Source organism: Rhinoderma darwinii, chromosome 9, assembly GCF_050947455.1.
Source record: "Rhinoderma darwinii isolate aRhiDar2 chromosome 9, aRhiDar2.hap1, whole genome shotgun sequence".
Taxonomy (NCBI): Eukaryota; Metazoa; Chordata; class Amphibia; order Anura; family Rhinodermatidae; genus Rhinoderma; species Rhinoderma darwinii.
In genome coordinates, this window is record NC_134695.1 from 100,025,013 (window position 1) to 100,050,469 (window position 25,457).

Genomic DNA, 25,457 nt, shown 5'->3' on the forward strand with positions numbered 1-25,457 from the left:
TTCCGTTTCAGTCACCATTGATCTCAATGGTGACGGAAACATCGCTAATGGTTTCCGTTCGTCACCATTCTGGCTGGTTTTCGGACGGAATCAATAGCGTAGTCGACTGCGCTAATGGTGACGGAAACGGAAGCTGTGCTGTCACTTTCACTTTCCGTTGCGGGGTTCACCCGACAGAAACCTCAGACGGAACCCTGGAACGGAAGCGAACGGTTATGTGAATAGGCCCGAACACAAAAGTTTTGTATTTTTTTAAGCTGGTTCACAAAAAAAAATAATTCCAAATTCTACTGGACCAACTGCCTATTTAGAGACCGGCAGGAGCTCCAGGAGCGACATCATAAGGGACACACTAGGCGGATATGCTGAGTAAAACGACACAGCTTATCCGCCCCGGTAGCCGCAGGGAATTCTGCCAGCAAAACCGCACCAAATAGTGGCGCAGGTTTGGTGAGGCGTGTCCGCTGCGGGAATCCTGCAGGGAAAAAAAAGTTTAGACTTGCCCCGGCCGTAGTCCTGGCGACGCATCTCTCTCTTCTGAACGTAGCCCCGCCTCCTGGGATGACGCTGTAGACCATGTGACTGCTGCAGCGGTCACATGGGATGAAACGTCATGACAGGAGGCCGAGCTGCACTAAGAATAGAGGATCGCGTCACCAGGACTACGGCCGGGGTAAGTCTAAACTTTTTTATAAATTTAAAAAAGTGCCTTTTTATTTTTTCTCATTTGTGATTTTTGCGGCAGAACCGCAGCATTTCCGCAACAGAGGAGCAGCGATCCCACAGAATACATTGACACGCTGCAGCTTAAAAAGCCAAAAGCCACACTGCAGGTCCATTATTTTTGCAGCGTGTGGATGAGATTTGTTCATATCTCATCCACTCGGCTGCGACTGTAATACGCTGCGGATTCTCCACAATAAAATGTGTTGCATAAAATCCGCAGTGTTCATGCCTAGTGTGTTCCTACCCTAAGGCCGGATTCACACAAGCGTGTGCTATTTGCGCGCACAAAAACGTGGCGTTTTGCGCATGCAAAAGGTCCATAACAGCTCCGTGTGGCAGCAGCGTATGATGCGCGGCTGCGTGATTTTCGCGCAGCCGCCATCATTATGACACTGTTTGTATGTTTGTAGCACGTGGTGCATTTCTGTTTTCATTCATAGTTTATACTGCTGCGGAAGTGCTGGGCGGGATTTTCACGCACCCATTGACTTCAATGGGTGCGTGATGCTCGAACAATGCACAAATATAGGACATGTCGTGAGTTTTACGCAGCGGACACACGGACACACGCTGCGTGAAAATCACTGACAGTCTGAACGGCCCCATAGAGTAACATAGGTCCGTGCCAGGCGCGTGAAAATCACACACGTTGCACCGACATATTACACGTTCGTCTGAATAAGCCCTAACAATAAGGCCCAGTTCACAGAGTTTTTGGGCCTTGATATTGTCTCGGACACTGCGTCAGAATCAGCACCAAACAACTTCCAAAACCGCCTCCCATTGATTTAGTCTGAAATCAATGGGAGCCAGTCGCGGAAAAAAGAAAAAGCAGCACGTCCTTTCTTGCCGCGGTTCTGCCTCTGACCTCCCATCGAAATCAATGGGAGGCAGAAAATGCATTTTTCCCTGCGTTTTTTGTCTGCTGTCCTCAATCGCCGTGGGCAAAAAACGCGGCAAGATAGTGTGGGCAGGTCAAAATCTGCCTCAAAATTCGGTGCGCGGTTCCAGGCGGTCGCAGGTGCGCATGCGCGGGAGTTTGCGGGTGCACGCGATCGGTCGCACGAGCGGCGGTCTTTGACGGCCCCCATGACGACCCCCATGCTACCCAGGGCCGCCATCAGGGGGGGTATTAGGGGTACTGATGTGAGAGGCCCGGCCAAACCTAATTGAAAGGGGGGCCCGCAGCTCACGACATTCTTTTGGTGAAAAAAATGGGCCCCATTGCAGGGGCCTGTTTTTTTTCTACCAAAGGCAAGTCGCGGCTGTTGCCGAGCCCCCCTTTTAATTAGGTTTGGCCGGGCCTCTCACATCAGTACCCCTAATACCCCCCCTGATGGCGGCCCTGGGTAGCATGATATAGTGCTGGACAGAGTACCGTTAACAGGCGGTGCCACGGTAGGGGGGCCCAGAAAATTTAGCTGTAGGGGGCCCTGAAATTCCTGATGGCGGCCCTGATTACATGCATCCAAAAATGGTGCAATTGAAAAATACAACTCGTCCTGCAAAAAACAAGCCCTTACATGGAATAAAATAAAAAAAGAAAGAAGTTATATGACTCTTGGAATTCGACCATTGAAAAAACAAAAAATAATCCCTGGTCATTAAAAGGCCTGGTCATTATCACCCCCGTGAATTTATCCAGATCCAAATCATAGGTTATATCAATATATCTGAGAGAATGAGTATACAAAGCAGCGTCTCTGTGTCCTCAAATATCCTTCTCTGACTTTATTGACAAAAGCAATTACAATAATATCTTTCAAATAAGGAGTAGCTCGATACCAGCCAATTGTTTACAAAGTGACATTGATTTTGATTTAGCCAATAGCATACAATGAAAGCATGTTTGTTCTGAACCAATCATAGGCTTAAAACACTTTTTAAATGTGAAACCATGATTTCCCAAAATATACCACATGGGCTTTGTCCTCTGATGCGGATTGTTTTTTGTGGTGGTTAGAATTTAAGAATCTATTTATCTTGCAACTAATGTTAGTGTCTTAATCCCAGAATCCCCAACCCTACCATCCTAGATGCCACCACCAAAAGGAAGATAGCCACCAGTCCCCAAAGGACTATGGATTTCCAAAAATATTCCATTTGACTCCTGGTAAAGAATTGCATGCTACGTGGACAATAGTTTGTCCTAAATCAAAGGTGGTGGACATGAGAAAGATGCACTCAAGTTGCGATCCGAGTCTCCGAATTTATCTTCCTCGAAGGCCATGTACAACGCTCTATGATTGTGACAAGTTTAATTTTAGGTCAATGGTCTTTTATTAAAGAGGGATCCATGTGTCGCACAAAAATTGTGACAATTCCGACCTATAGGAAATAAGACTTTGGCTTTTAATAAAGACCAGGTGGCCAACGTCGATATGTAACATTGAAATAATTCCATCGCGATACGGAGCATCTATCGTTTACAATGTAGAAAGTAGTAGGTGGTGGCAATAAAGGGATTTATTGAAATGATCTTGGTCTGTCTGATGTGGAAAAGCCTACGACCGTTCACGCTACAAGCCTTTTATCCAGGCCCCCCCCCCCTCTACTTTACAATGTGGCACTTTTTCTTCGTCTCATTGATGCGCTAGACTCAAAATTATGTGATTGTCCATATGAGGCAGAGAATCAAAGAACGTGTAAACTACCGGATAGATCAACTTTTTTTTTTTTATACGAAAATTCTTTCTTTACAGTGGAGTCCATCTAAACGACAGTTTGTATTTCCTCCTTTCCTTCCAATGTTACGACACATTCTAGTGAAGCGGTTATTGGAATAAATAACTAGCAAAGCACTTGGCAAATAAACAAATTTTTTGTGTGTTTGCCGATTGTGTTAATAAAGAGGCCAAACAGAGCTTGCGGTGGCAGATAACCAACAATCTGACTAAACCCCAGAGGAAAACAAAGCAAGGGATATTTAATTAAATATAGTTCATTTATTTAAAATTGGACAGCGTCCTCGATGTTTCTCGCGTGCGGGATTTTTTGTTTGCATTAATAAGTTAGACTTTAATTTGTAAACTAAAGATTCACACTCCGGCAATGCTTATCATAGTTGACATTTGTTTTTAAAGTAATTAATTTGGCTTTGTGTTGGCATGTTTTTAATAAAGTCATTGTTCCGTACTGGGAAGACTGGTCTGACTGGTTGTCGTATTGGATGACTATTACCTAATTACATGGTAGGTTCCAGTCTCATCAGTTAATCGGAACATAACGTTACTGTTTAAATATTTGCTTCCATTGCCCTCTATAAAATGTTTGAGCAGGGTACAATGTGTTGTCAAGCGTTGCGATGACTAATAAACACTGTGGGAATAGTCTGTTGTGTTCATGGTTTGCGATATCAATAATAATACACATGCAAAAGTATCCGGTGATTTTGAAGAATATTTCTTCAAGGGGTTGTCTCACCAGCTAAACGCCTCATGTGCTTCTACCGGCAAACAGATGATTTTGCCGGGGAAAGCCGCGGCCAGCCATGCATTTTCCATGCAGTGGCCGATCTGAAAGGCCGGCCCAGGAATACATGGATGACTCTAGTCCGCCAGAACGGAAGCCATTAGTTCAGAGCGGCTTTCAATTCTTGCTCATACAGAGAGGTCCTGAGCGGGGGACCCATCTCTATATGCCCTAATGCTTTCTGCCCAAATGCATAATTTCAACTTCTCCATCTAGTTTGTTGGAAGACTTAGGCTATGTTCACACAGAGTTTTTTGCAGGCGGAATTTCTGCCTCAAAATTCAGTTTGGAAGTTTGAGGCAGATTTTCCTCTCCCTGCAGGCCAATTTTCGCAGCCTTTTTCGCCCGCGGACATTGAGCGCCGCGGGCATAAACGCCGCGAAATACGCTTTCTCTGCCTCCCATTGAAGTCAATGGGAGGTCAGAGGCGTAAACGCCCGAAGATAGGGCATGTCCCTTCTTTCTCCCGCGAGACTGTTTTATCGCTCGCGGAAAAAAGACTCCTCCGCCTCTTATTGAAATCAATGGGAGGCATTTTCAGGCCATTTTTGACGAGTTTTGCGGCGCGGTTTCCGCGTCAAAAAACTCTGTGTGAACATAGACAAATAATGGTCATGGTTGGGCTTAACCTTTTCATTCAAGCTAAAATGCTACAGCTGGAATATCATTCTAGAGAACGGTGTACTGCCAACTCTGAGGCAACAGAAGAGTTTTCCTAGTTCAGCCTAACAATGCCCTAGTTCATAAAGTAAGTTCTGAAAAAATGAGTTTGTAAGTTTAATGACATTGTTACGTAAACTGACAACGAAGTATGAAAAGCTACGAATAACACACGGTCAGTTGGAACATTGTGCGGTGATATCACAAACTCAGCTCTGCTACATCAGTGGACTACATAAAAAAATAATATACACTATATCTAAATAGATCTTTAGACGATACCAACATACTACAGTATTACATATAATTAAAATCTACACACAGGACGCTTCCAAAAAGTTGACGGTAGGGAAAATGAAAAATATTTGGATCAGTGATTTTCCATATGTTGGTATATTACATGTTGTTCCGTTCAGGATTTTTCCATGGAGTTATGCGAGGTTGGATAACAGTCGGTGTGTACACGCTGAAAAACACTGGAAAATTTCTCTGCAAGATTTAAACGGGGGAAGAAAAATTGTGAAGGTTGAATTCTGGCATGGAAAGGGTAAATAATGTCCTAAAATCAAAATTTAATTGAGCACAGACATCGCTCCGGAGAAAGAAGAAGATGGCCTTGGAAGAGGGTTATTTCCTTGTTGCCAGATTATTTTGGGACCTTGGGCATTTTCCACTAGATGAAAATCTTTATTTGTATTCACTGGGGAAGAAACTTCATTTGGATAGAAGAAAACTTGAATGTTCTATTATGATTTTATGGTCTAAAACTTAAAGGGGTTCTCCACCAAAAGACTATTGTGAAAAGTCAGACTCCATAATAATGATTTTTTTATAGCTACATTGCTTGTCGAGCAGATGTTTTGGCTGTTGCTTGGTGGCAGAAGTTGCACCATTTAGGCTATCTTTGAATACTCTTGATAATACCCTCAAGACAGTAGGCATATTGCTGCCCACAGTGCCAGCCTCACAGTAGTTCCCTTGTGGGTTTTCCATCAGCACACACGTGGGGAGATTTTACCAGCATAAGCGCCGAATGTAAACAAAAACGTGATGTGAATTGAGCCTTAAAAAGATAAATGAACTTATAAAAAAAACTTTTGACATGTCATAGTGGGAGACCGAGCACAGGAACACCCACCGATCACTAAAACATAGTGGCAGAAGCGCTCGGGTGAGCACTGTGCTGCTTCGTTTCTGCTTGGCTTTCCTCAGAAAGCTGATCAAGCAGTGTACGGACTCAGACTTTCTATTGAGCCCATACACCGTTTCCGAGGACAGCTGAGCAGAAACTAAGCGCTTCTGCTGCTTTGTTTTAGCGATTAGTGGGGATCTCCGTGATTGACACGATGACACGTCAAGTTTTTAAAAAGTTTAGCTACCCTTTAACCCCTTCGCGCACCCAGATGAGCCATTACGTCCGGGTGAGGGTGAGGTTTGGAGCGCGCTCCAAATGCTGCGGGTGTCGGCTGTATTTGACAGCGTACACCCGGGACTAACAGCCGGGAGCAGCGATCGCGCCACTCCTGGTTGTTTAACTCCTCAAATGCTGCTGTCAATCGCGACCTCAGCATCTGAGGCGTTGAAGAGAGGGGGGACGGCCCCCTCCGACAGCTCATCGCCCCCCCCCGGAGTGAGATCGGGGGGGGGGGGGGTTACGACAGTTGTTATGGCAGACCAGGGGCCAAATGAAGGGCTTAACAGATGCCTGTAAAAAGGATGATATATTGCAATACGTTCGTATTGCAGTATATTGTACCTGCAATCTAACGATCGCTGGTTCAAGTCCCCTAGGGGGGCTAATAAAGTGTGTGAAAAAAAAAGTAAAAAAAAGTTTTTTGTAGTGAAAAAAATATAAAAAAAAAAAAGTACAAAAAACAAAACAAAAACCCTTTTCCTATTTCCCCCTAAAGTAATGTAAAAAATAAAAAAAAGTTAACAAAATTGGTATCGCTGCATCAGTAAAAGTCTGAACTATTAAAATATAGTGTTATTTAACGCGCACGATGAACGCCGTAAAAAATAAAAAATGTAAAACACCAAAATCGTTTTTTGGTCAACTTCGATTTGAAAAAATGATCAAAAAATGTTTCGAATCGGTACCAAAAAATGGTACCGATAAAAACGACAGCTCGTCCTGCAAAAAATAAGCATCACATCGCTCAGTTGGTGGAAAAAAAAAAAAAGTTATGGCTCTCAGAAGGTGGCAACACAAAACATTTTTTTTTTTTAACAAAAAGTTTATTATCAATAAAAGTAGTGAAATATAAACCTATATAAATTTGGTATCACCGTAATCGTATTGAGCCACAGAATAAAGATAAGTTGTCGTTTTCAACGCAAGGTGAAAGCCATAAAAACAAAACCGAAAAAACAATTGAGGAATTGCCGTTTTTTCCATTTTCAGCCCGCAAATAAATTTTTTTTCAGTTTCCCAGTACATTATATGGAACTATAAATGGTACCAAAGAAACTACAAGTCCTCCCGCAAAAGAAAAGCCCTCAAACCACACTATTGACGGAAAAAAAAAAAAAAAAAGTTATGGCTCTTGGAATGTGGGAAGTGATAAACGAAAAAAAATCAAAAAAGTATTCGTCCCGAAGTGGTTAAAGGGGTATTTGGGAAAGGATAATTTATCTCCTATCTAGTTGATAGGTGATAAATCATGCTTAGCAGAATACCACTTTAAATTTGTTTTTATCAGAATGTTTAAAGTTAGGCACACGTAGGGGCAAACAAAAGATATTGTATGTAAGGGTATGTTCACACGAGGGCGTCCGTTACGGCTGAAATTACGGGGATGTTTCAGCCTGAAAACATCCCCGTAACTTCAGCCGTACCGGCATGTGCAGGCGCTTGAACGTCGCGTCAATTACGGGCGTAATTAGCGCTGCTATTCATTGGAGTCAATGGATAACGGCTCCAATTACGGCCAAAGAAGTGACAGGTCACTTCTTTGACGCGGGCGTCTAGTTACGCGCCTTCATTTGACAGCGACGCGTAAATATACGCCTCGTGTGAACAGACAAACGTCTGCCCATTGCTTTCAATGGGCAGATGTTTGTCAGCGCTATTGAGGCGCTATTTTCAGACGTAATTCGGGGCAAAAACGCCTGAATTACGTCCGTAAATAGGCCGTGTGAACATACCCTTACTGTCAAAGCTTTCAATGAAGGGGTGGACTCATCACCGACAACCCCTTTAATATGAAAGCCGTCGTAGCAATCAGGTAATTTGCACGGGTCCAACACACAAGACCCCCAACAACCACGTGATGTGGACATCAGCTTCTTATTACCCCTGCAACTAATGCTACAGGGCAAAATGTAGTAGAACATGCGGACATCCATATGTAATCCATAGGCAGCCCGATTCCGAGAGCCGCTTTTTGTATGTCTCGATTAGGGTACCACCCCCCCCTACTAGGACATCCATAGGTTCCTGATGGGGCAACCCCTTCAAACTCAGTACCTTTCTCCGAGGGGCTTACAGTTTACCAAACACCTACACATAATTAGGATACAAGGTTAGTTTTGGGACAGCATCTTGTGCTGCCAGGGGGGTTTTCTTAAAGGGGGTTTACTGAGCTCCTTGTGTTCCCACCATCTACTAACCTCCCTAAACCTGATGTCTCCATCTCTGTGTGTGGCACTATCATAACTCCTAAGCAGCACGCCCGCTGTCTCGGGGTTATTTTTGACTCAGATCTTTCCTTTACTCCTCACATACAATCACTTTCACGCTCCTGTCATTTTCACCTCAAAAACATCTCCAGAATCCGCTCTTTTCTTACGGAGGAAACCGCCAAAACTCTCATTGTTGCTCTGATTCACTCTCGTCTTGACTACTGTAACTCATTACTAGTCGGTCTTCCCCTCACTAAACTCTCCCCTCTCCAATCTATCCTCAATGCAGCAGCCAGGCTCATCTTTATGACCAACCGCTACACCAACGCCTCTAATCTGTGCCAGTCTCTGCACTGGTTGCCCATCCCCTTCCGAATAAAATTCAAACTTATTACTCTCACCCACAAAGCTCTCCACAGTGCTGCACCTCCTTACATCTCCTCCCTCATCTCTGTCTACCACCCTACTCGGGCTCTACGTTCTGCCAACGACCTTAGATTAAAATCCTCCATAATCCGAACCTCCCACTACCGTCTCCAGGATTTCTCTCGTGCTGCACCCGTCCTCTGGAATGTGCTACCCCAGACAATCAGATTAATTCCCAATATCCACAGTTTTAAACGTGCCCTGAAAACACATCTATTTAGACAGGCCTATAACATTCCCTAATCTGACTCCTTTCCATGGCCCTCCATTTAGATTAGTCATCAGAATAAGATTCCCTCACACTCCTTCTCTTCATGTCCGTCATACACGGATACTGGCTGGTGACCGGCTCATGCAGCTTTATGTTACCACCGCATGTGTATAAAAATGGCCGGACCATTGTACAGAACAAACACTATTACACTTTGTGTCTCCCTTATGTCCTCATAGATTGTAAGCTCTTGCGAGCAGGGTCCTCACTCCCCAGGTTTGAATTGTAAATGAACTTTGTCACTATGTAATGTCTGATATTGTTTGTTTCATGTTCCCTCTAAATTGTAAAGTGCTGCGTAATATGTTGGCGCTATATAAATAAAGATTATTATTATTATTTACTTTCTGCTGTACAAAGTAAGAAAGAAATATACGAGATACAGGTCAAAGGTTCTGTACTCAATATAAAAATCTATATCAGGGCTCCCCAAACATCAATAGAACGTCGAAGAGGGGTTTTAGGTCCTCCTGAGGTACGACGACATCATGTAAATTTACCATCAACGAGAGGTATAGAACAGACGACACACAACAGACATGGTGTCAAACAGGACTGAGGGTCAACAGATGGACAGTCCTTGGACTGAAGGCTTAATTTAGCATCTGATGCATATTAAATATGAATATTATGGAGTCGTAGAATAGTCATAAAGCGCGGGGCTTATGTGTAACCAGATATCTAGCAATAAAAAAAATCCAGGTATCTCCACTAACTATTCCAGGAGCAGCGATGTATATTTTTGGCCAAACAGTAACGAATATCATCAACAGCTTCTAAAAGGTTTCTAAGAGGGTAGAGGTTGTAGCTATTGAATCTGTGCTAGAAACACTCTCCCCCTTCCAAGCTTTTAATATTAGACCTAAAAAAGACAGGGGTAAAAGGTTCAGGCATTCTTTGAGAGGTTTCTATGGTGACAAGCTGCGCACAAACAACTAAATCTTCCCATCAAAAGGCCGTTTCCTAGATTGGAAGATGTCTCCTTGGGCAATGCAACTGCAAATCGGCTACATAAATTGGCCCATATAACACATTTGCCTTATTAGTTTCGTGTTTTATCCATATTTTATCATTTTGCCATGCTCACATCGTCATTATGTTGTCTCATCTGTTAAAGGAGTACTCCAGGGATAGCGTATACAATGGGGGGATATATATATATCAAAATAAGTGCAAAGGGAAAAGAAGAATAGTTGCCCATGGCAACCAACCAATCAGGTCGCGGCTTTAATTTTCCAAATGGTCTCTGGCAACCAATCAGATTCCACCTCTCATTTTTCATAGGCAACTACTGCACTTTTCCTTTGCACCAGTTTTGATATATCTCTGCCATGGTGTTATGACTAGAGCATCAGAGATTATTAAAGAGGGATCCATGTGTCATGCATCGCCCCCTCTGGCCCTGCTTAAGGCATAACAGCATATCAGTTTTACTCAAAATGTTCCTTTAACCCCTTACCGACGTAAGATGTAACTGCACATCATGGTCGGTGGGGAAGGGGGTGGAGTCGGCTGACATACTCAGCGGGTTTCGGCTGTATGTTACAGTCAGCGCTTTACTGCAACTGCCGGGATGGGAGATTACTCTAATCCCGGCCGTTTAATCACTAAGATACACATGTCAATAGCGACCGCAGCATCTAAGCTGTAAGAAAGAGGATGGGAGCCCCCTCTGATACTCCACTCCCCACGACGCGATCATGGGGTGCCGATAGTTATCATGGCAGCCTTGGAGTCTAACAAAGGCCACCAGGTCTGCCATCTGCCTACTGAAGGGCCCTGGTCTGCTAGAGGCAGGGCTTAATAGGAGCGGGCAAAAATTACAATATGGAGACCATTCCCATCCTAGCAGCAATCAGTTTACTCTACCAACCTCAGTGTTCTTTAGACCACAGTGTTTCATAGTATACATCAGCAGACCCTAAGCTGTTTTAGGACAGTCTGAAGTCTATAGTCCTTTGTCAACAGGAGCAATTCAAAGAACAACATTAAAATAGGCAATGGATACTTCAGCAATCCCCTTATATATTCTTCAGCATAAAGTACAGTAGGTTCAAGGTGACCAAGAAGAATCTATAGGTAAGGGGTATTCAAATCATACAATGTTAGGGCATATTGCTAGGATATGCCATAATATTCTGTTCAGTCAGAATCCAAGATCTGGGACTCCACCGATCTAAAGAGCAAAAAGAGTTAGTTTGCTAGTTTTACAACAAGTGAAGAGTCACAGGTTGAAGACCACTGGTGTATGTGATCTGCTTGAAAGGTTGAAAGTGGTTTTCCCAACATAGCAAGTGATGGCATATTGCTGATCATGGGGTCGAACTTCTGGCACCACCGCGATCCGTAGATTAAAGGGGCCAAAGCACGATCTCCAGTTTTTCTAGGCACTGCAACGCAGCCCCATTCAAGTGAAGTTACAATTCGTTGCACAGCGGCGCCCCGATACAGTACGGCATTATTCAAGTGACGTTACAGTTCTCTGCAAAGTGTGTGGCAAGAAGCACCACTGTGCAGGGAAACACTGAAGAAGTCCCTACATTTAAAAGGGTTAGTTCCATCCAATAAAGAACTGGCATATCGCTAGGATATGCCATAACTTTCTAAACTGTGTGGGTCTGACCTCTGGGACCCCCAGCCATCCTGAGAATGAATGGGCCACAGAGCTGCTTTTGCGCTACGTCCCCATCAAAGTTGTCCAAGCACAGCAACGCTCCCTGGGCTGGCCATTCTCAGGATTGGCGAAGGTCTTAGAGGTCAGACCCCTGCTGATCAGAGTGTTAAGGCATATCCTAGCGATATGCCATCACTTTATGAGATGGGACTAACCCTTAAAGGATCAGTGGGAGATCTGGCAGACTGACCACCACCGATCAGTAAGTGATCGGCTGTCAGGGCATGCTGGGAGTTGTGCTTTTGTGACAGCAGGAGAGCTACAGGTTGGAGAACACGAACATATATTTTTATTGAAGCCAAATAAACACTAAGCTATATTTACAAAGGGAGATATTGTATAAGCCCTTAATCAGTCATTATATGGCTAATACGGATTAATTTAGGAGGTTAAAAGTAAAAAAACATAAAAACAAAAAAATAGGACACAATTAGGATTTTTTGCTACTTTACATGCACATCCCATATTAAAATATAGCGCAACTTTAAAACATATATAAGAAAATTGCATGAGTATTGATTCCCTAATCTAATATTATGGGTAGAGCGCTGGCGAGCCATGGGTGCAGTCTGATCAATTTCATTGTATATCAGTTTTTTTGTGTGTTTTTTTTTTTTTTTTTTTTACAAAAACCTATACACAAATCCATTGTAAATAAATCCACCCACCCTCGCCACTTCCCAGATGTACATCACATGCGAACTAATGACATCATATCACACATCCCGTTTTTACAGCATTTAGACAGTGCCAAACAACAAGGCAAAGTGACGTCAGGTGATGGATAGATAGGAATTTTATTTTACATACAATCATTTAATTTTTATTTTTTTCAAATCTGTCATTTAAAAAAAACCGCATTAAAACACTTTAAGCGGACCATCAATCTGATTTGGATTTGAGAACATTATCTACTGGAGGTAAAGGATGTTGATCTTAGCTGTAACACAAACAGATGTAGTAGAGTGGAGTTTGCCAGATACAGCAGAGATCAGGGTCGTTTGAAATTAATTATGTTATCACAATGTGTTGCAGTGTTTATACGTAGGATTGCAAGTCTTACTCTATTATCCAAAAGCGAAGCACTACGACAAACGCCAAATTCAGCTCTGCTACATATTTAATATAATGAAGTTATACATCTTATCTGTAACACTTACTTTGGTTCCCAGCAAGACTCTGATATCTAGTGTTTGCTTCCGCTGCTCCAGAATGCTGAGAAGATGCTCCTGGAAAACTCCAATCTTGGTGAAGAAGTGGTCATTGTGCCAACATCCTTCAATATTGTCAAAGTCAACTCCCAAAGCCAGGAGGAACTTGACACTTCTTGGGTCCAAGGCTATCTGCTGCGGCCGACAGAGCAAAGAAGTCCTTGAGCGCTCATCCAAAATGGTCAAATGAAGCACTTTCCCCGAGCGGACAGCAACCAAGGCCGCCGTTATTCCAATCGGTCCAGCACCCACCACTAGAATAGAAACCTTCGCTCTCCATTGACGGATACCATCCACGCTCACCTTGACCACAATATACACGAGGACAACCACTAGGGTGTTTATTGCCGTATCCATTGCGAGGCGCTCTTGGGTTTCTTGCCCATCGTCTAGGTGACCTTTTACTTTCTCCATCTTTTCTGGCTCAGGTGCTCCAGTCCTTCAGTATCTCGGTTTTGTAGGTTTGCACCTTACAACCTTGATTTGGATACAACACCAGGTAGCCACAAGCTGGAGTTAGATGATTCATAATCAAATGCCTTAGTCAATCGTATCAGATATTATCTCTCTCCATAAAGAAGCCGGTTGCGGATTTGCTGCCGTCCCTGTGGAAAGATACAATGATTATGATCATGCACCACTACAGTATCTTAAACACTTATACACTTGAAGAATATCCTCCACCTCTCTTCTACTCATTAACAATTGACTTCTTCCCATTGGCTGCTGCTTCTCATCGGCTTCGGAATACATTAGATTTCTCTCTCTCTCTCTCTCTCTCTCTCTCTCTGTGGCTTACGAGTCTGGATCAGGCTACACATAAATCACAAGATGAGCCTTTCTCCTCTTCAAGCCAATTTTCTGCAAAAGATCTTCAGCAAATATTATCTGGTGACCTTAACCTTTGCAGTGCTGGTGAGATCTGACGATCATTGCTGAATCATGCATGCAACGCTTTGTTTACCAAGATTTAAGCCTGAGATGTGCACATTTGCATGCACTAGCTACAGGCAGTTTACAGGCAGTCATTCTCACGCTGCTACAGGAATATTTACCGGGTGCTTATTTCCCACACAATTCATTTTAAAGGTCGAAGTTGATACAGAAAGGCTTTGGGTTCTATGAGTATTTACAACCGTCGCTGGACTGAAAGGGTTAATCCCGCGCTCAACAACAGGGAAACTGGGTACAACTTTATTACCTGCACAGCTGAAAGGCTGTTGTCTATAAAACACACGTTTGTTCTCTAGATGCCTATTGATCATTCAAGAGTGTAATTATAGCTGTGGAAGCCGCTACGGGGCCTGGGCCTGAGGGGGCCAGCTCAAGTAAATTAACTCTTGTGCCCTTTACCATTTAAAACATGGAAAAAAGGCACAAACCCCTGTCTTGCTAAGAGGTAAAAATTCGGCAGCATGGCCAGTCTCCACACAACCCTTTTATGCACCAGCGTGTTAGGTGTGCCCCCTTAAGTGCCCCGGCTACAGGTGCAGCTCGCCAAGTACCCCGGCTACAGGTGCAGCTCGCCAAGTGCCCCGGCTACAGGTGCAGCTCGCCAAGTGCCCCGGCTACAGGTGCAGCTCGCCAAGTGCCCCGGCTACAGGTGCAGCTTGCCGATTCCCCTAGGCTACAGGTGCAGCTCGTCGATTCCCCTAGGCTACAGGTGCAGCTCGCCGATTCCCCTAGGCTACAGGCGCAGCTCCTTAAGTGCCCCGGCTACAGGCGCAGCTCCTTAAGTGCCCCGGCTACAGGCGCAGCTCCTTAAGTGCCCCGGCTACAGGCGCAGCTCCTTAAGTGCCCCGGCTACAGGCGCAGCTCCTTAAGTGCCCCGGCTACAGGCGCAGCTCCTTAAGTGCCCCGGCTACAGGCGCAGCTCCTTAAGTGCCCCGGCGACAGGCGCAGCTCCTTAAGTGCCCCGGCGACAGGCGCAGCTCCTTAAGTGCCCCGGCGACAGGCGCAGCTCCTTAAGTGCCCCGGCTACAGGCGCAGCTCCTTAAGTGCCCCGGCTACAGGCGCAGCTCCTTAAGTGCCCCGGCTACAGGTGCAGCTCCTTAAGTGCCCCGGCTACAGGTGCAGCTCCTTAAGTGCCCCGGCTACAGGTGCAGCTCCTTAAGTGCCCCGGCTACAGGTGCAGCTCCTTAAGTGCCCCGGCTACAGGTGCAGCTCCTTAAGTGCCCCGGCTACAGGTGCAGCTCCTTAAGTGCCCCGGCTACAGGCGCAGCTCCTTAAGTGCCCCGGCTACAGGCGCAGCTCCTTAAGTGCCCCGGCTACAGGCGCAGCTCCTTAAGTGCCCCGGCTACAGGCGCAGCTCCTTAAGTGCCCCGGCTACAGGCGCAGCTCCTTAAGTGCCTCGGCTACAGGCGCAGCTCCTTAAGTGCCCCGGCGACAGGCGCAGCTCCTTAAGTGCCCCGGCGACAGGCGCAGCTCCTTAAGTGCCCCGGCTACAGGCGCAGCTCCTTAAGTGCCCCGGCTACAGGTGCAGCTCCTTAAGTGCCCCGGCTACAGGTGCAGCTCCTTAAGTGCCCCGGCTACAGGTGCAGCTCCTTAAGTGCCCCGGCTACAGGTGCAGCTCCTTAAGTGCCCCGGCTACAGGTGCAGCTCCTTAAGTGCCCCGGCTACAGGTGCAGCTCCTTAAGTGCCCCGGCTACAGGTGCAGCTCCTTAAGTGCCCCGGCTACAGGTGCAGCTCCTTAAGTGCCCCGGCTACAGGTGCAGCTCCTTAAGTGCCCCGGCTACAGGTGCAGCTCCTTAAGTGCCCCGGCTACAGGTGCAGCTCCTTAAGTGCCCCGGCTACAGGTGCAGCTCCTTAAGTGCCCCGGCGACAGATGTAGCTCCTTAAGTATCCCGGGTACAGGCGTAGCTCCTTAAGTGCCCAAGCTACAGGTGTGCTACATGTGTGTCCCCTTAAATTTAGTATCACCAGAATCTGTACACTTGGAGGGTTAGTTTTTTTTTCTGGGGAACAAACACGGCAGTGTCTCTCTCCGCTGTCTAGCATTACAATGTTGGCTTTTCTTTATTTAGATGATCTATGCTGTATGGCACTATTATTCATCCATTTATTGCTGTTTATTACACGTAGTTATGCCCCACGCACGCGGCCAGGGCCGGCGTCAGCACCTGGCGAACCCAGGTAAGCACCAGGGCCCACTACCCTTGGGGGGGCCCACTCGGCCTCAGGGTGCTGTCGCTGCCGTTGTCACGGCATGACTGTCCATATATGGACAGTGATGTCGGGAGGACAGAAGGAGTCCCAGGCAGAGCGCTAGCGGCTCTGCTCCGGGACTCGGTCTCCAGGGAAGCCCCTGACATCACTGTCCAAATATGGGGGCTGTGTGGTGCTACCTGGGAGGTGGGGGCTGCGTGGCGCTACCTGGGAGGGTGAGGGCTGCGTGGCTCTACCTGGGAGGGTGAGGGCTGCGTGGCTCTACCTGGGAGGGTGAGGGCTGCGTGGCTCTACCTGGGAGGGTGAGGGCTGCGTGGCTCTACCTGGGAGGGTGAGGGCTGCGTGGCTCCACCTGGGAGGGTGGGGGCTGCGTGGCTCCACCTGGGAGGGTGGGGGCTGCGTGGCTCCACCTGGGAGGGTGGGGGCTGCGTGGCTCCACCTGGGAGGGTGGGGGCTGCGTGGCTCCACCTGGGAGGGTGGGGGCTGCGTGGCTCCACCTGGGAGGGTGGGGGCTGCGTGGCTCCACCTGGGAGGGTGGGGGCTGCGTGGCTCCACCTGGGAGGGTGGGGGCTGCGTGGCTCCACCTGGGAGGGTGGGGGCTGCGTGGCACTATCTACAGAGGGCACTAAATTTATGGGGGTACAAACTGGGGGCCTAACTTCTATATGGGGGCATAAATAGGGCCTAACGTCTATATGGGGGCACAAACTGACGTTTTCTGCCATTTTACTGCCGCCGTAAATTTCCCCCGCAAAGGAGCCTAATAAGTCTGTCGCCCAACGGCCCGCAAAAACCTGGAGCCGGCCCTGCACATGGCCATAGTTTTTATCTGTAATTACGGATAATTTGCGGACCTATTCATTTCTATAGACCACTGACACCTTTCCAATATATACGGATGTGTGTTTGGGCCGTAAAAATTATCTGCAAAACATAAAATATGTCCTATTCCTGTCTGCAATTGTGGCATTGACTCGCCCATAGAAGTCTATGGACGCATTCATTATTCTGGACGGCTATCATGTGACATTTTCAAGAGGTTAGGACATCTTGGTGACATCATTTGTAGCCTCCTTTTTTTTTTGGGAAGATCCATAAATACAGATGCGGACCGTATTTGTGCACAGCCTGCCAAATATGGGGATGACTACGGTTCTTCTCAGTAAAAAAAATACTATGGTCGTGTGCATGAGGCCTTATACTGTTGTTTATTTTACTTCAATTTACAAGGTGTAGGGGCCTGTTCCTGACTTTGCTCTTCAAATTCTAGTTACGCTCCCTACCATGGATCACAACATACAGGGAATAGATTGGAATTAGTTTGAATTTCCGGATGAAATCCTCTCTTATACTGTACATGCAATATTCAGAGCGCTAGAGCCACTTATATGAATGAGTGGCAAGTTAATACATTTCCCCTGTAGCAGTAAAGGAAAACAAAAAGGTGCAGATCCGGTCTTGGACTACCTTTTTCTATGTTAGTGCCCTACGTCGGGTTTATACGTTTGTCTACCAAAACATATGTTTCAAAAGTATGCCAAAAGAGTTTCTTCTTAGAATACATATATAAACCCATACCTCCCAATGTTCAAGTATCACAAAGAGGGTTAACCGATGCGGAGCGCATAGCGTCCCCCTCGCTGCTATCATACAGTATAATGCCCCTATACAATATAATGCCCACAGTGATGCCCTCATACAGTATAATTCCCACACAGATGCCCCCATGCAGTATAATGCCCAAATTCCCCATACAGCATAATGCCACCATAGCTGCCCCATACAGTATAATGCCCCCATAGCTGCCCCATAGAGGATAATGACCACACAAATGCCACCATACAGTATAATGCCCAATATCCTCCCCTCATACAGAATAATTCTCCAGATCTGCCCCCATACAGCATAATGCCCACATAGCTGCCACCATACAGTATAATGCCCTCATAGCTGCCAAAATATAATACCCCCATAGCTAACACCATACAGTATAATGCCCCCATAGTTGCCACCATACAGTATAATGCCCCATAGTTGCCGCCATACAGTATGCCCCCTTAGCTGCCCCATACAGTATAATGCCCCCTTAGCTGCCCCATACAGTATAATGCCCCCTTAGCTGCCCCATACAGTATAATGCCCCCTTAGCTGCCCCCATATAGTATAATGCCCCCTTAGTTGCCCCTAGTGCTGTGCCCACATATAAAGTGGCAGTGCCCATGTAGTGACAGAGTGCCCATGTAGATAGTACCACACACAGTGCCCATGTAGATAGTGCCCCTATATACTGCCACAGTGCCCATGTAAACTTGAAGGTAAGAGCAGCACAGCAGAGCTAGACCTCGCAGGGGTCAATTGGTTGCAAGCCTCCAGGGATCCGACTTGTAAATCCCTCAAACATAGGTATAGCAAGGAAAAGAGGCAGCTCTTCAAATGGAAAGTATCCAAAAGTGTTTTTTATTCACCCATATGTAAAGAGGATGCAACGTTTCAGCTGCTCAATGCAGCCTTCGTCAAGCTTGACAAAGGCTGCATTGAGCAACTGAAACGTTGCATCCTCTTCACATATGGGTGAAAAAAAACGCTTTTGGATACGGTGCCCATGTAGATAGTGCTACCCCCCCCCCCCTGTAGATAGCACCTTTGGGGCTCCCTCTAGAAGTGGAATGCCCAGCCAGAGCATTACCCACCCATTCTGCTGGAGGAGACCCTGACGTCACTGTCCAATGTAAACCCAGCCTTAAAGGGGTTGTCCGAGATATATTTTTATTTTAAATTTAAACTCACAATGCACACATTAAATATTCCCTAAGATACTTACCTGTGCAATCTTGCTTCTGTTCTCCGTTCTGGCAGCTCTTTTCTTCCGATCACATGTCTTGTGACGTCACGTTTTCTTCCTCCTCCACTGTCGAGTCGTATCCCGATCACATGGTCTCGCCCCAGCGAGACCTCGGATGGGACACGACACGTCACTGGACACGTGTCGTTTCTGCGGGTGCCCGCCCAGCCTATGCAGCTTTTTTTTCACTGTGAGCGCGCCTATGCGTGTTCACAGTGAAAAAAGTGAAGAGGGACGGCACCCGCGGACTAGAGAGGTACAGTGACCTCTGTACTTTTAGTTCTTCCCCTATCAAAGCCTACACATAGTAGGCTTTGATAGGGGATCAGACAACACGATGCAGCACACGGGTCGCATGCAGCCCTTGAGGCTGTTATCTGCGGCCCGCGGGACACCGTTGCGCCGTAGCACCGAGCAGGCCTAAGGAGGAGCCGCACTACGCTATTATAGGCTCTGCTACGATGTCAGGCGAGTCCCGGAGCAGAGCCTATAATAGTAAACTGTATAAGATCTTCTGGGGTCCTGTATCTAAGCCTACATTGTTAGGCTTAGATACAGGCGCTAAAAAAAAATTGTCACACATGGAGCCTGTATCTAAGCCTAACACAATGTAAGCTTAGATACAGGACCCCAGATAACATTCTTTTTATTCCTGTATAAGATTAGTGTTTTGGGGCCCTGTATCTAAGCCTAACATGTATTCTTAGATACATGGCCCATGTGTGACACTGTCTGCTTGGGTAATGTATCTAAGGCTACCTTGTGGTAGGCTTAGATACATGGTCAAACAGACAGTATCACACATGAGCAGTGTATCTAAGCATCACTTTTTTTTTCTTAGTTATGTGTTTTTTACAGGTTGGGTCCTTGGTACTACATCAAGTTCAAGGACTACTTCAATGACACCTTTTTTATTTTTAATAAAATCGTTAACCAGTGTTACATACATAGTTACATAGTTAGTACGGCTGAAAAAAGACACATGTCCATCAAGTTCAACCAAGGGAAGGGAAAAGGGAAGGAAAAATTTCTACACATAGGAGCTAATATTTTTTTGTTCTAGGAAATTATCTAACCCTTTTTTAAAGCCATCTACTGTCCCTGCTGTGACGGCTCCTGCGGTAGACTATTCCATAGATTCACAGTTCTCACTGTAAAGAAGCCTTGTCGCCTCTGCAGCTTGAACCTTTTTTTCTCCAGACGGAGGGAGTGCCCCCTTGTTTTTTGAGGGGGTTTTACAAGGAACAGGATTTGACCATATTTTTTGTATGTGCCATTAATATATTTATATAAGTTAATCATGTCCCCCCCTTAGTCGTCTTTTTTCAAGGCTAAATAGGTTTAATTCTTTCAATCTTTCCTCATAACTTAAATTCTCCATGCCCCTAATTAGCTTCGTTGCTCTTCTTTGTATTTTTTCCAACTCCAGGGCATCCTTTCTATGAACTGGAGCCCAGAACTGGACTGCATATTCTAGATGAGGCCTCACTAATGCTTTGTAAAGTGGTAATATTACATCCCTGTCCCGCGAGTCCATGCCTCTTTTAATACACGACAATATCCTGCTGGCCTTTGAAGCAGCTGATTGACACTGCATGCTGTTATTGAGTTTATGATTTACAAGTACACCCAGATCCTTCTCAACAAGTGAATCCGCCAGTGTAGCTCCCCCTAGGACATATGATGCATGCAGGTTGTTGGTACCCAGATGCATAACTTTACATTTATCTACATTAAACTTCATCTGCCAAGTGGACGCCCAAACACTTAGTTTGTTTAAATCTGCCTGTAATTCATGAACATCTTCCATAGTCTGAACTATATTGCATAGCTTGGTGTCATCTGCAAAAATAGAAATAGTGCTATTAATCCCATCCTCTATATCATTAATAAATAAGTTGAATAGTAGGGGTCCCAGCACTGAACCCTGGGGTACACCACTTATAACCGGTGACCATTCAGAGTAGGAATCATTGACCACAACTCTCTGGATACGGTCCTTGAGCCAATTCTCAATCCAATTACAAACTATATTTTCTAAACCTATAGTCCGTAATTTACCGATTAGGCGTCTATGGGGGACAGTGTCAAATGCCTTTGCAAAGTCCAAAAACACTAAATCCACAGCGGCCCCTCTGTCTAGACTTCTGCTCACCTCTTCATAAAAACAGATTAGGTTAGTTTGACAACTTCTGTCCTTAGTAAAACCGTGCTGGCTGTCACTTATAATGCTATTTATTGTCACATAATCCTGTATATAGTCCCTCAATAGCCCCTCAAACATTTTCCCCACGATGGATGTTAAGCTTACTGGTCTATAATTACCCGGGGAAGACATAGAGCCCTTTTTGAAAATAGGCACCACATTTGCCCTGCGCCAGTCCCTTGGCACTATACCAGTCACTAGAGATTCTCTGAATATTATGAAAAGGGGGACAGAAATAACTGGACTAAGCTCTTTAAGAACTCTAGGGTGTAACCCATCTGGTCCCGGGGCCTTGTGCACATTTATTTTATTTAATTTAGCTTGGACCATCTCTACATTCATCCAATTCAGTATATCAACTGATATATTAACAGCACTGGCACCGGCTACATCAGCAGCTCCTTCTTCAGTTGTATATACAGAGCTAAAGAACCCATTTAGTAACTCTGCCTTCTCTTGATCCCCTGTGATCAACTCCCCATTACCATTATCTAGGGGTCCCACATGTTCAGACCTGGGCTTTTTTGCATTTATATGCTTGAAGAATTTTTTGGGATTTGTTTTACTATCCTTGGCCACCTGCCTTTCATTTTGTATTTTTGCTAATTTTATTACATTTTTACAGATTTTATTAAGCTCCTTATATTTTACAAAGGCTACAGCTGTACCCTCAGATTTGTATTTTTTAAATGCCCTTTTTTTGTCATGTATTGCCCCTTTCACAGAATGTGTAAGCCATGTGGGGTTTAATTTGAGTCGTTTATACTTGTTACCTGTAGGAATAAATTTTGCACTATAATAACTCAAAGTAGATTTGAAAATCTCCCATTTATGATTTGTCCCATTATTTGACATTAGTTCTTCCCAGTCTATATCCTGAATTGCCGCCCTCATCCTGGGGAAATTGGCTTTCTTAAAATTAAATGTTTTTGCCCTCCCAGCCTGTGTTTGTTTTTTACAGTATAGGTAAAATGTAACTATATTATGATCACTGTTACCGAGGTTTTCACGAACATTGACATTCCCAACAAAATCTGCATTATTAGAAATGACCAGATCCAACAGAGCTTCACCTCTAGTCGGGTCTTCCACAAACTGGCCCATAAAATTTTCCTGCAACAGGTTGAGGAAATGTCTCCCCTTTGCAGTTGAAGCCGAACCATGACACCAATTAATATCCCGGAAATTAAAATCTCCCATTATCACTACAGTACCCGCCTGTGCAGCCCGCTCCATCTGTTTATATAGCTGAACTTCCATCTCCTCAGTTATATTGGGGGGTCTATAGATTACACCAAAAGTAATTTTTTCAGTGTTTACCTCCCTTTCTAGTTCCACCCACAAGGTTTCAACCTCCTCACAGTATTCACCCACTATTGTCTCTTTCACACTCGCCTTCATATCATTTCTCACATACAGACATACACCACCGCCTTCATATCATTTCTCACATACAGACATACACCACCACCTTTCCTATTTGTCCTGTCTTTCCGAAAAAGTGTAAAACCCTGTAGATTTACAGCCCAGTCATGTGAAGAGTCCAGCCATGTTTCAGCAACACCAACTATATCTATATTTTCTTCCAGTATCAAGGCCTCCAGCTCCCCCATTTTGCTTGCTAGACTTCTGGCATTTGTGAACATACACTTTAACTTGCCTGTCAGTTTTTCACTTTTATTATCAGAAATGTGATTTTACATTAATCGGGCCTTTTTATTTACACTGATGTTTTGTAACGAAAGGATCTCCTTATCCTGTTGTCTAGTCCTCTCCCCACATTCTGTTTCTCCCCCCACCAATATAGTCTGACCCCTCTCTAACCTGGCTACCCCTTTTTTTTCTACATTGACCTCCCTCCTCAGCCCTAGTTTAAATACTCCGCCACCCCAGCTAGAATTCTCTCCCCCAGCACAGCGGACCCCCTTCCATTTAGGTGCAAATCATCTGCAGAACACAGTTTGTACCCCAATGAAAAGTCAGCCCAGTGCTCTAGGAACCCAAATCCTTCTCCTCTACACCAAGACTTCAGCCATGCATTTAACTCCCTGAGTGTGTTATTTCATTACAATATTTTTTCTGTCCTCATTTATTTTAAAATTTATTACTAGTTCATTACTGTCTAACAGCGTCCATTAGTAAGGCTTCATGCACACGAGCGTGTGTATTTTACACGCGTGAAAAACTTGCGTCAATCATGTCTGTGTGTGTGCGTTACGGCGGATTTACACGAACGTGCTATACGTCCGTGCAACCCGCGTGGTTTTCACGCGGGTCGCGCGGCCCTATATTAGTCTATGGGGGCATGCAGACTGTCCGTGAGTTTTGCCCAGCGTAAGTACGCTGCGTAAAACTCGCGACATGTTCTATAATTCTGCGTTTTTCGAGCATCACGCACCCATTGAAGTCAATGGGTGCGTGAAAATCACGCGCACCACACAGAAGCACTTCCGTGGGACGCGCGTGATTCGCGCAACAGCAGTAAAAAGTATGAATGTAAACAGAAAAGCACCACGTTCTTTTCTGTTTACAAACATCCAAACGTAGTGTCATAATGATGGCGGCTGCACGAAAAGCTGCACGGAGCTGTCAAGTGCATTTTGTGCACGCAAAACGCCACTGTATTTGCGTGCGCAAAACGCACACGCTCGTGTAAATCCGCCCTTATGCATCAGTGTGCTTTTCGATTGTCATGTGTTATTCACGCACTCACAAAGCCAGCCCATTTTTTTCTTCTAACAAATTGTGTAAATCACGCACCAAACACGTGTGTGCGGTGCATGGTTTTCACGCATGCATTGACTTCAATGTGAGTGTAGGTGCATGATAACGCACCAATAGAGGACATGCAGTATGTTTCACGCAGCGGACTCTCGCTGCGTGAAAAGTCACGCATGTGTCAACGGCCCCATTGAAATAAATGGGTCGTGTGTGTTGTGCGTTTTTTCAAAGCACAGCACACGGACGTGATTCACGCTTGTGTAAATCGTGCCTAAGGCCCCATTCTCAACAGGGTGAATCTCGCCCGTGTGCTGATCGTGAAAACCACGCACAGCACGCGCGACCCATTATTTTAAATTGGCCTGTTTTCACGCAGCGAGAGTCCGCTGAGTGAAACATACTGCATGTCCTCTATTGTTGCGTTATCATGCACCTACACTCACATTGAAGTCAGTGCGTGCGTGAAAACCATGCACCAAACAAGCGTGTTTGGTGCGTGATTTATGCTGCAATTTGGTGTAACAAAAAAATGGCCTTTCTGAGTGCGTGAATAACGCATGCCACCTGCTAAGCACACTGATGCAGAACGCACACAAACTGACCCGATTCATATGCGTTTCTCACGGGCGTCAATCTTACACGCAAGTGTGCATGAGGCATAAGACGGGGCTGGACGAACGCTAACCATCACTATGACCCTGGTACCCTCCGCCACCAGGGGTACTGGCAGGGGTGTAACTAGGAAAGACTGGGCCCCATAGCAAACTTTTGACTGGGGCCCCCCCCTCCCCCGGGTGCAGATAGTGCCTTTTTTACAAACCCCCCCCTTTTGATAACGCCATACAGCCCCCTTTGTAGATATCGACAGGGAACGACAGGGAAAACGCCACGAAAGACGCAACGAAAAACGCAGAAAAAAAAAACCCCCAAAAAAGACACGAAAAGCGAAGAAAAAAAGGCTATGATAAACGCCCCCGAAAACATTGCGGAAAATGACGCGAAAAAAGCCGCAAACAGAGGCAAAGAAAGCTGCGAAAAATAACTGGGAAAACGCAACGAAAGACGCAACGAAAAACGCAGAAAAAAAAACCCCGAAAAAAAGACACGAAAAGCGAAGAAAAAAAGGCTATGATAAACGCCACGGAAAACGACGCGAAAAAAGCCGCAAACAGAGGCTGAGAACGCTGCGAAAAATAACTGGGAAAACGCCACGAAAGACGCAACGAAAAACGCAGAAAAAAAAAAACCCAAAAAAAGACGGAAAAAAGGCTATGATAAACGACACGCAAAACGGCGAAAAAAATATCGCGGAAAATGACGCGAAAAAAGCCGCAAACAAAGAGGCAAAGAAGGCTGCGAAAAAAAACGGGGAAAACAACACGAAAGACGCAACGAAAAACGCATAAAAAAAATTTCCGAAAACAACGACGCAAAAAAAGAAACGATAAACGACGTGAAAA

General features: G+C 45.4%; 1 protein-coding gene across 3 annotated transcripts in view; it reads right to left on the reverse strand.

Annotated features, from left to right (window-relative positions):
- LOC142661264 (uncharacterized) overlaps positions 1–25,457 on the reverse strand; it is an 84,901-nt gene that overhangs the window by 41,290 nt on the left and 18,154 nt on the right. For 2 of the 3 annotated variants that reach the window (XM_075838650.1, XM_075838651.1), the window contains one exon: positions 13,013–13,668. The exons of the other annotated variant lie outside the window; for it this stretch is intronic. In XM_075838650.1, coding sequence (XP_075694765.1) covers positions 13,013–13,477 — 465 coding nt within the window. In that variant the 5' untranslated portion in view covers positions 13,478–13,668. The remainder of the gene's footprint in view (positions 1–13,012; positions 13,669–25,457) is intronic. 3 annotated transcript variants of the gene reach the window in all.